At 50.9% G+C, this 10,830-nt stretch overlaps 1 protein-coding gene across 2 annotated transcripts; it reads right to left on the bottom strand.

Moving 5' to 3' along the window:
• Nucleotides 1-77: 77 nt before the first annotated feature.
• Nucleotides 78-10,625, bottom strand: snx25 (sorting nexin 25). Of its 2 annotated transcripts, XM_084697216.1 has the most exons (20): nt 10,461-10,625; nt 9,552-9,843; nt 9,348-9,432; nt 8,195-8,411; nt 7,846-8,018; nt 7,306-7,492; nt 6,984-7,054; nt 6,496-6,686; nt 6,238-6,369; nt 5,854-6,129; nt 5,350-5,514; nt 4,133-4,264; nt 3,615-3,755; nt 3,279-3,392; nt 2,972-3,133; nt 2,348-2,465; nt 2,032-2,098; nt 1,365-1,546; nt 1,042-1,142; nt 78-707 (listed from the first exon to the last, which is right to left on the bottom strand). In XM_084697216.1, exons 2-20 carry the CDS (start codon nt 9,819-9,821, stop codon nt 648-650), a joined length of 2,844 nt encoding a protein of 947 aa, XP_084553342.1. In that variant the 5' UTR covers nt 9,822-9,843; nt 10,461-10,625; the 3' UTR covers nt 78-647. The 2 variants fall into 2 exon arrangements, with proteins under 2 accessions (XP_084553342.1, XP_084553332.1); XM_084697206.1 differs by having other exon boundaries at nt 9,552-10,625.
• Between the last annotated feature and the right edge of the window lie 205 nt (nt 10,626-10,830).

Below are 10,830 nucleotides of genomic sequence, written 5' to 3' on the forward strand. Positions count from 1 at the left end.
ATAGTGTTGCAATTGTCGGTCATAAATTGGATTTTAATCACGCAGGACTGATGGTAACCTTGGAGATCAAACAAAACTTTTCTTTTTTTTTGCAATTTATTGCTTATATAAATGCTCTAAACAATTCCTCGGTAAAAATAAAAATCTATCAATAATCACAAATAAAATTGTCACCATGACTTGACATGACATATTGCACAATGAAGCAGTTTTAGGATGAACAGCGAACAGCAGAGTTGTTCCGGAATGTGTCGGCCTGTGTGCGCTCCCCCTCTTCTCCTTGTTACATAGAAACTAGTGGCCCCTCAACACGACCGCAACCTGCAACACAGCTTGGCAGTTGATCTCATTGGTCGTTCTAACATAGCAACGGAAAGTTGGAGAAAAAACACCCCTGTAGAGAGCGTCTCCCTAGTTCAGCTCTAGAGCATCAAGTGCATCAGATAACGGTGCTCAGAAAAGAAATACAGGAACAGCCAACACACACACACACACACACACACAGATTTATACCAGCTCTGCTGCATTTACATTTCCACCAAGTGTGGGATCATGTGTGTATGTTTGTAAGTGTGTGTGTGTGTGTGTGCGCCTGACTGTGTTGGTTAGGAAGTCTGAAGTAGAGTGTGTCTATTGGTGGTGTATGTTCAGATCTGTTCCATCTCCATCTCAGGACACATCTCCTTCAGCACCATCTCCATGAGGACCTGAGAGAGGGGAGACGACAAGGGAGAGAGAGAGAAAAGGGGGAAAGAGGGCTTAAAGGGTTGGCACAGCACATTGCCAAGAGAGGCATCTTTGAACATGCGATTTTCACTATCAACTTTTCTTTTCTGGATACAAGCGACCCTCACACATTTAAAAGAGATTTAAATCTCTCTACCATGCCTGCTCTCAGTCCAAGCATTGTCATTCACCGACGACGGTATTTGCATTCAAGACGAGACAAATTGATACTAAGGCAGAGAATGCATAGACAAGAGAGAGGCTGGTATGATTGCACCACATCTGTTCTGCCTGTATGTGTGTGAGCAGCCTTACGTAGAGCAGATGTTTGTTGGCACTGGCCTCCTGGAGAGCGTTGAAGATCTTGATGATGCCGTACCGAGCGTTCTGCTGGCCAACCAGGTTTTGCAGAGCATCTGACATAACACATGACATCCCAAACATTAGACATAAGACGTGTTCATGTGGCCAATCAGAATGGGGCCTGGAAGGTTGTCTAACCTATCAGAGTGAACCTGAGATGCAGTCAAGTCTATTAGGATCTGGATCCTTCCAGTTCATTCTATCAGGATGTATTTAACAGGTTGACTAGCCTATCAGGATGGACCTGGAATGACCAATAACCTATCAGGGTGTACCTGGGATGTTGTCGAGCAACTTCTGTTGGGCCCGGTCCTTGGTCTCGCGACGCTCCGAGTCAGTGCGGACTTTGTTGTGAGGCGCCAGCTTCCCATTGGGCCAGAATGTGTCCCGGAATATGTTGATGTAGCTCACCAGCATCTGCTCACTGAAGATCCAGTTTACCGTGTCCCGGATCTGCCTGAGGAGACAGTGCTAGGATGTTAGCATAGCTACTAGCCTGAGAGGAGAGGGGTAACGTGTTAGCATGCAGGGTTTCCCGCAACACTTTTCAGTTAAGGCGGCCACCTAAGCAACACACGCCAGCCGCCTTAACTACGTCGTTTTTTTATTTATTGCGATATCCGCTGCATGTGCTGTCCTGTCCCCTCCCTTCCATTCCAAACCGTGACCAACGCCAGTCTCCCTCTGGCACCAGTTGCATGTTAGCATGACTACAAGCCTGAGAGGAGAGGGCTAGCATGTTAGCATGACTACAAGCCTGAGAGGAGAGGGCTAGCATGTTAGCATGACTACAAGCCTGAGAGGAGAGGGCTAGCATGTTAGCATTACTACAAGCCTGAGAGGAGAGGGCTAGCATGTTAGCATGACTACAAGCCTGAGAGGAGAGGGCTAGCATGTTAGCATGACTAGTTGTCTGACATGAGAAAAATGAGAGATGCTTACTTGTTAATGGTGCGTCCAAACGTGACTTGAACCAGTGCAATGAGAGTCTTCCTGACCCACTTGAACACTACAGTTTGAGTACAGTGATAAAGAAAGGAATCTGATCAACCAATACCAGCAGTTAAATCAAATAGACAAACTAAATTACTCAAGCAGTTCAAGGAGCGAGTGTCACACACACACACACACACACTGGTATAACTACAACCCATCCAGTTCAGATTTGAAATTTCAGGGCTATATATACCTGCCAATAAATCAACAGTAATGACATGCACACACAGACACCCAGTATGAGAAGAGCGGTTGCACTGACTGCCTCGGAGTTCGAAGATCTCTCCTATGAGCATGAAGCAGGGCTCGGCCAGGGCATCCTTCCTGCCGTCAGCCTCGTCTCCATAGTCAGACAGGTCGCTGTCGTCCTCCGCCTCCTCCTGAAACACACACACACACACACACAGTGGAGCAGAGGTTAGAGAAAGAGAGTGCTGATGTGTGTAGTGTGCCTTCTGTTGAACGTGGGTTGGATTAGTAGTGTGTGTGTGTGTGTGTGTGTACCTCCTGGTGAATGTGGATTGGGTTAGTAGTGTGTGTGTGTGTGTGTACCTCCTGGTGAATGTGGATTGGGTTAGTAGTGTGTGTGTGTGTGTGTGTGTGTGTACCTCCTGGTGAATGTGGATTGGGTTAGTAGTGTGTGTGTGTGTGTGTACCTCCTGGTGAATGTGTATTGGGTTAGTAGTGTGTGTGTGTGTGTGTGTGTGTGTGTGTGTACCTCCTGGTGAATGTGGATTGGGTTAGTAGTGTGTGTGTGTGTGTACCTCCTGGTGAATGTGGATTGTGTCAGGGTGGCCTGGGGCAGTGTATCCTGACTGGTGTGTGTGTATCTGTGCATGTGTACATATGTCTGTGTGTGTGTGTCTGTGTGTGTGTGTGTGTGTACCTCCTGGTGAGAGAAGAAGTCCCCGGGCAGTCTCTCCAGAAAGGAGGCGAGGGAAAAGGACGACTTCTTCTGGATGTCGATGACTTTCAGATGCTCGGGGGAGGGGCTTAGGAAGGCATACAGCGCCTCGCTCTGGCACATTCTCTCGTCCGTCAGCATCCTCTGAACACACACACATGAATACGATGTCATCTCCTGTCAGCCTGGTGATGACACACTCCAAAGGAAGGGGGGGGGGCCTATGTGGAAAGGGTCTGGCGCATTACCGTGGGTACACGGAGTGTTGCTGTGGCAACAGCTGCATTACCTGGAGGAAGGTGTTGAGCTGGTTTTTGGATTTCTCCAGGAACTTCTGGTCGATGGATTTGAACGGCAGCTTGCTGAGGGAGGGGAGCTGGACCTTCTTCAACGAGGGGAAGCACTGCCGGAGAAAAGAGAAGAAGTGAGACACAAAGAAGGAAGGAGACACTGTTATTGGTGGAAACCTCAGGACGTGCAGTCGTGGCAGGTGTTTGCAACCTGCCGCCACACGTCAAGCCCGTGCTTTCTCCAGGCAAACGCCACGTTGACATACGAAAAGTTCAACGTGGCGAGTCATTCTGTTGCCCGAGACAACCCAAACGGGGCGCCGTCGTCACGGTACCTCGGTGAGCTTCCTGTGGAGGATCTGGAACTCTGTCAGCTTCCTGTTGACGCTCCAGCGGCTGTTGGGGGCCTCGTCTCCCTCCAGAAGGCTGACCGACACGCAGTAGCACGCCAGCGTCTCCCCGCCCTCCTCCGCCGGCTGCAGCCGCATGGACAACACACGCTTAGCACGCGCCAAACACACGCTCAAAACACGCTTAGCACACGCGCCACACTCACACGTGTGTTTCAATGCATTGGAAACACGCGCTCAGTGGACCCACACTCGGCATGTAGCATGATCACTATATCATGTCACACTTGCAGACATGCTCAACAAAAACATGCTCAACACGCCCAGCGCGGTCCGACATACAGTAACATCACGGTGATTCTCCTCTGGCTCTTGCTGCCTATGACAGGGACAGCATTGGGGTGAAGGCACGCTCGACATGTTACCAGCTTAACGTGTGCGTGCTTGTATACGTGTGTGTGTGTGCGGGTATGTTTGTGTGTGTGTGTGTGTGTGTGTGTTACCTCGGCCCCGGTGATGACGGCTCTCCAGGACCCCAGGTTCTCACACCACCAGTCGGTCCTGGAGATGTGCGTCTGCAGGTCGCTGTGCTCTTTTTCCATCGCTCCGATCTCCTCCTTCAGCTTAACCACAATCTGACACACACACACACACACACATACGAGTAAAGCCTGGGTCCATGGGACCAAGTGTGGCTGCCCTTGCTCCACTGGGTACATGTTTTGGTCAGTTGCAGATGGGCGGAGCTGAGGTTCAGGTTCATGGAAACGGCTGTCCCAGACCATGCTGGACGTAGCTTGGCTTGTGGAGACAGGCCTGGGTCTGTCGCAGGCTAGAGACCATCACGCCCGCTCTCTTCCACCTCTTTTGCTTTCGTTGATGGTTGATCCTTGTTTTTACACGTTTCAAAACCCTGCATTCATGTCCCCCCCCGTCCACCTCACTGATACCCTGATCTCCACTCTTCTTTCTGTCATAGAAAATTCTAGCGGCACTGTGTAAATTTGAACATAGTCAAAATGGCGGTTTCAATATCATTTATTTCGTTTGCACAAACTTAAGAATGAACAGAGTACGCCGGACCTGTCATAGCGAAAGACATGCAGATGTCTTATATAAACTTAGAACAAATTGTTCTTCTGATGGTCAATCCATCAATATAGCGGTCTCTGTGATTGGCCAGCACTACTCAGTGACAGTTTGACATACCAAGTGTCCCACAGTTCTTTGAAGTTGATAATAAAGCCACAGGGGTTGGCCAGCCAAATGGTCAACTGTCCTTTGTGTGGTCATCTTCAAACAATACTTTTAATAAACACAAACAATGAAACAGGACACAGTCCTTCTCTTGCCAAAGTTCCGAGCAACTGCCTCCATAGCTCCTTACTCTGACTAGAGGACACAAGGCCACGTAAGATGCTTCACCCACCCCCCAGGTCAAGCTGCCTCCCACAGCCATCAGCGCCTCACATTCCTTTGAACTCAACTTCATTATCTTCCTGCCTCTTACCTATGAACATACAAGCTTATAGATTTCATACACATATGACCAAAACTTCAACCACACTTTCCTTGGTCATGTTTGTCTGTTTTGTGTTATTCCGGACTCGCGTCATCTCCCTATTTTTTCACCGTTCATAAGCCAGTGTAATGGCAAGTAGTCCCAAGAAACACAATGCAAATGCCACAACACACACACACACACACACTTCCCAGCTACCTTCTTGTCAGGTTTGGGAGCATTCTGGATGGAGCCCAGCGCCTGGCGTTTGTACTCCAGTTTGTCGTAGAGCTGCCGTAGTTTGGTGGCAGCGTAGCTGGCCTGCTCGTTGATGCCCTTGCTGCCCTCATCTATCAGATCCTCAGCCCCATCCACCCCCTGGCTCTGAGGGCAGGAGAGTGAGGAGGAGGAGAGGGACGGGGGGGGAAGGAGGGAGGAGGAGAAGAGAGAGAGGTAGAGGAGGAGGGAGAGAAGGAGAGCGGTAGAGGAGGAGGTGACAGACGAGGGGAGAGGAAAGGGCAAAGACGGGAAGTGAGAGAAAGGACAGAAACACACCGTTGGAAAGAACAAAGCACTGGGCGGCAATTAGGGTTCGTCCGATATTTGGGGGAAACCATCGGAAGCACATTAAAACCGATCCGTGAGCAAATTAGCGCTCTTTAGCCAAAACAATCGGCTCTAAGCGGATCACACACCGCGTGCGCGCGCGTGCGTGCGTCTCACCCCCTCCTCCTTGCCCTCGGTGCTGGACTGGGAGGAGCTGCGCTGCTCGTCGCGGCGGATCAGCCGGTCGTAGAGGTCGCTGACCAGGAAGGAGGGGTAGAAGCGCTCCCTCATGGTCTCGTACACGTCGCCCTGGAGACGCAGGAACACGTCGGTGCCCTTGTTGCCCACCAGCGTCTGCTGCACCTCCTTGTACAGGACCTTGTCCACGGGGATCTCGCGGCTCTCCACGAAGAAGTTCTGGTAGATCTCGCCCACCAGCTGGGGCACCTCGCTCTGGGAGAGCAGGGGAACACACACGGGATGGAACACCCGGTCCTGGGGAGTGTCCCGAGTGGAGGAGGGGGTGTGTGTGTGTGGGGGGGGGGGGGGGTGGTTTCCTACCTTGTTGGCTGATTTGAGCGTCTCCACCAGTTCCCAGAAACTGATGAGAGCTCTCTTGTCGACACGCTCCATGTATACCCGGAAGTGTTCCCTGTAAACTGGGTTAGACATGATGTCGTCGAACTGCAGAATCTACACACAGACAAACACACACACACACACAGAGTTTTACAGAGACATGAAGAGAGAAGCAAAGTACATCTGTGTTTGTGTGTATGTGTGTGTTCACGTGTGTCCGTGTGTGTGTGTGTGTGTCACCTTCTGGCTCTGGGGCCCCTCCCCGTCCTCGGCGGCCCCCTCCTCCTGCTGCTCGTAGTTGGGGCCCCCAAGCAGGCGGATGCGTTTCTCACACTGCTTCTTAGCCACGGTCAGCTGGTTGATGTAGCGCTTCATGTCTCTGGCCCGCAGCAGGTCGGCCTTCATGGCTGCCGTCTCCTTGCCTTTCCTCTCTGCCCACGCACACCCAAACACACACACACACACACACACAATAGGATTAATTAAGGTGATTCGAGTCGCTGATGTCTACGGATAGATGGACGTGAGTGAGGCGGATGAGAGGAAAAGGAGAGAGGAAAAGAGGGCGGAAATAATGGAGAGGTGTGGAGGGAGGGAGGTCATGAAAAGAGGAAAGGAAAAGGAGGGAACAAGGTGGACAAATGAGGAAGGAGAGTCCCAGAGAGAAAAAAGGAGGGAGGGGAGACAGGAGAGAGAGAGGCTGAGAGATCTACAGGTTTCCACTTCACCTTTCTGCTTCTTCAGCTGAGGGAGGCTACTGATGGTGGTGGCATGGATTATCTCCACTACGATCTGATACCTGGAGGGAGGGAGGGGTTAGAGGTAGGGACAGAGAGAGACAGAGGGAGAGAGAGACAGACAGAAAGGGAGAGATCGTGAGGTGGGGGGGCGACAAAGAGTAAGAGAGAGAGACAATAATTCTGTTTGGTTTTGAAGCCAGGACCTGCTAATTACCGGGTGGGCCCGGTTTTTGCCCCTCGAGGTCAAGTGTTGGCTGCTTGCGTGCCTGGTTCAGGGGTCAGGGTAGAAGGGGGGGTCAAGGTTGCTCACCTGAGTTGTTTGAGGAAGTCCACGTCGGAGGAGGAGCTGATGAGCTTGATGAAGTCCTCGTAGGAGGCGGCGTAGGTGTAGGCCTTCTTGTGGTGCTCCGCCTGCTGCTCCCGCTGCTCCAGCTGGGACAGCAGCATCCGGTTGATGTAGTCTGGGTCGCTCAGCACCTCCACCAGGGGCTTCAGCACTGAAGAGGGCGCACACACACGCGCGCGCACGGGCACAGACACACAAGAGGGCGCGCACACACGCGCGCGCACGGGCACAGACACACAAAGCAGCTTTGTTGAAAGACTCGGATCTATTCTCAAATTGAGTTACTATGTTTTTCGATCTAATAACAACCAATAAAGACCAGTTAGGAAAAAATCTGGGCCAATTTCCTGCTGGCTGGTATCAGTTTATAGTTTATTGATGTTTAGCTTGTGCGTATATGTTTGTGCGTGGAGCGTGTGTGTGTGTGTGTCATGCTGACATGCAACAGTGGATTTTGCGTTACGAGTCTTGCGCCTGTTGCGGTGTGTGCGTGTGTGTGCGTACCTTTGGTAGTGATGACCTCGACCAGCACCACTCGGAGGCTGTGAGAGCGAGCGTCGCGGGCAGGCAGCAGGCACAGCAGCAGCAGACGGGCGCAGCAGCGCAGGAACCTCTGCTCCTCCTCGGGGCTCCGCAGGCAGGGGTGGAGCAGGAACGGCCTGGGCGGGTCCTCCAGTCTGGGGATGAAGGAGCGGGGGTGTGCTTGGATGCACCGATCTACTGGTGGTGCAGCAGACAGGGACGGGGCAGCCCCCCCACCCCTCACTCCCCCAGGGAAGAGCCTGCCTTCTCCTCTACCTCCACCCCCCCCTACCTCCCACTCTCTCTCCTTCCCTCCTCCAGTCCCACCTACCTGGAGCTGGCGATCTTCAGGTCGCAGAAGTGCGTGTGGAGGGTTTTGACGGTGTCGTTGCAGACCAGGTTGACCAGGTCCATGTTGGCCAGCCGGCCCCGGAGCTGACGGCTCATCTCCCAGAAGTCCTCGGTCAGCATCTGGAACAGCTGGCCCTCATCTCGGCTCAGAGGGACGTACCACGACAGGATGTAGTCACGGTAACTGTAGTCAAACACTAACACACACACACAAGACAGGACAGGGCTTTAGTTAAGGTTAACCAGTGCTAGTGGACTAGTCAGGGATAACTTGTAAAAGTGATTTGGTCAGGGTCATGGTTACCCAGAGGAATGACTAGTGTTGACCAGAAGACTAGTTCAAACTCAATTCTAAAGCGACACTCCACCCCTGACGCACACACACAGAGCAAGACAACACAAGAAGCTGCCAGGTCACAAATGGTAAGGGCAGGAGACTAATCCACCAACAAACCAACAGAAAATAGTGCTGGAGACACAGCCCTTTTCACACACACACACACACACACAATAACCATCACCTAACAGCGTGTTGATTAATGTGTTTTTGTGTTTTTATTCGGGGTCGCTCTTGAAGCGGCAGCGCTGTGCGACAGGCTGTCTGTAGCAACACAACCTTCTCCCTCTCTCTGTGCATCGCTCTACTCTCCATTTCCCTTGTGCACCGTCAAAGCTCTTGCGATGAAATCTGTACGATAAATGACGTGCATGCGATTGAGTGGTTTAGTCCAGCTTTCATACTGCTGCTGTGAGAGCTGCGATGGGATGCCAGATAGGAGCCCCAGTCCCTCAGACAAACAGGAAGACAGACAGACAGGAAGACAGACAGACAGACAGGACAGACAGGCAGACAGGTTGACAGACAGACAGACAGACAGGACAGACAGGCAGACAGACAAGGAGACTGTCATACACACAAACACGTAAACAATTATATCAGCATAGATACAGACTGATAGACAGAGCGAGACCCATAATCAGGCAGGCTAATGTGCTGTAGATACAAAAAGCTGCCAGATGGATATTTTCAGGCTGAAATGCAGACAGACAACATTAAACAGACAGACAGCCCCCTTTGACAATAAGACACCTGAAAAGACACATTTGAATCGATCGACTGGCATGGCACTCACCCTCCTTCAAGGCCTTGTCTACGTTGTGGGACACCACCACCCTCCTGGTTTGTGAAGACTCCATCAGAGGCACAGAGAAACGGCCCTGTCAACACCAACCACAACAACATCCATCAGGTCCATGTCTGCAACCCCAAATACACTTCCAATTCATTTGCAGTTTCAAGCAAAGAAGACTTCAGGCAGACGATGAGAAGGGTGTACCATTAGCTTGTTGAACAGCTCCAACAGATAGGTGGACTGTCTCTTGGAGATGTCAAATCTGCTGATTTTGGGGGGGCTTTTTCTCATGAGCGAGACGATGCTCCCGAGCAGAAAGCAGAGCAAGGCGAAGGACACGTAGATGAACAGCTTCAGAAAAAACGACGTGACGGTCAGCCCCCCATATCCAAATTGGAACAGCAGAGCGAAGATTCCTACGAAGAACGCGGTCAAGATGAGGACAGACGACCCGACAGACACCGCGCTCGACATAGGCGCACCGGTGCTGCTGCTCCTGCCAGCAAAAGGCATGCTGCTGTCAATGACATGTCCTCAGCAGAGACAAGAGGACAGACTCGGTGTTCCTCGCATCTGAATCCTCATCCACACACCGAGCCTTTTCGAAGTGATAAGGCACTCGGACATGGACACAGGAGATTAGTTCTCAGAACTGCTCGGAAATACCCAAGAAAAACATGTCCTAGACGCCGGCAGCCAATGGTGTGTTGTGCAGTGCTGTTGTTTGAAGAGACTATGTCCACCGTGTTGTTTCAGGTAAACAAGCAAAAGCTACCTTGCTAGCTAGCCACCTCCGGGCCAATTAAACGGGTCTGAATTCCACAGAACCGGGGAATCAAAGTATAAACCACAATAAATAACGGGTGTCACATAAAACAAACTACTACTATATATGCACTAGATTAATATTAGACAGTACACAATATTACACACAAACATCGTTTTCTAGCCGTAGCCGTACTTGTTAGTTAGCCATCAGCTTAACACTCGATAGCAGGCTACAAGGTAGCTAGCTAGCTAATGCCAGCTCGCTACGCTAGCTCCTTACTGTACAATACTAGCTTAGGATACAAAAATAACGGTTCGCCCGCTACCCTTAGCAAAATATACTACCTCAAGCTTACGCGTCTGTCCTACATTTAATCATTACTTAAATTGGACACATACAGAAATATCCGAAAACTGCCATAAAAAAATATATGGGAAATTCGTATTCCCAAATATCCACAGACTCAGCTGTGTGATGATGCCACACTAGGTCATTCGTTTGTCTACGCTCAACGACGTAAGCGGCGGTGGAACACAGAGGGGCGGTGTTTGATTGGCGTCTAATCGGAGTGTCGTATGTAGGCCTACGTAGTTCATTTAAGTTTGAACAAAAAATTGACAGAACCGTGCAATTACTGACAATATTATAATTTGTTTGTCGGTCCGCCCTTAAACTTCAGCTGACAAAAAAATCAGATTTGCTTGCGGCGTTAAA

This window comes from Hypomesus nipponensis, chromosome 1 (assembly GCF_054491055.1).
Source record: "Hypomesus nipponensis isolate SF chromosome 1, ASM5449105v1, whole genome shotgun sequence".
Classification (NCBI taxonomy): Eukaryota; Metazoa; Chordata; class Actinopteri; order Osmeriformes; family Osmeridae; genus Hypomesus; species Hypomesus nipponensis.

What these genes read in the sequence shown, in the direction of transcription:
- snx25 (XM_084697206.1), bottom strand. Translation starts at nt 9,860, where the DNA reads ATGCCTTTTGCTGGCAGGAGCAGCAGCACCGGTGCGCCTATGTCGAGC. An exon ending in AGCTGTTCAACAAGCTAATG is followed by an intron (nt 9,433 to 9,551) that starts GTACACCCTTCT and finishes TGGTGTTGACAG; the next exon opens with GGCCGTTTCTCTGTGCCTCT. An exon ending in CGAGGTCATCACTACCAAAG is followed by an intron (nt 7,493 to 7,845) that starts GTACGCACACAC and finishes CGCCCTCTTCAG; the next exon opens with TGCTGAAGCCCCTGGTGGAG.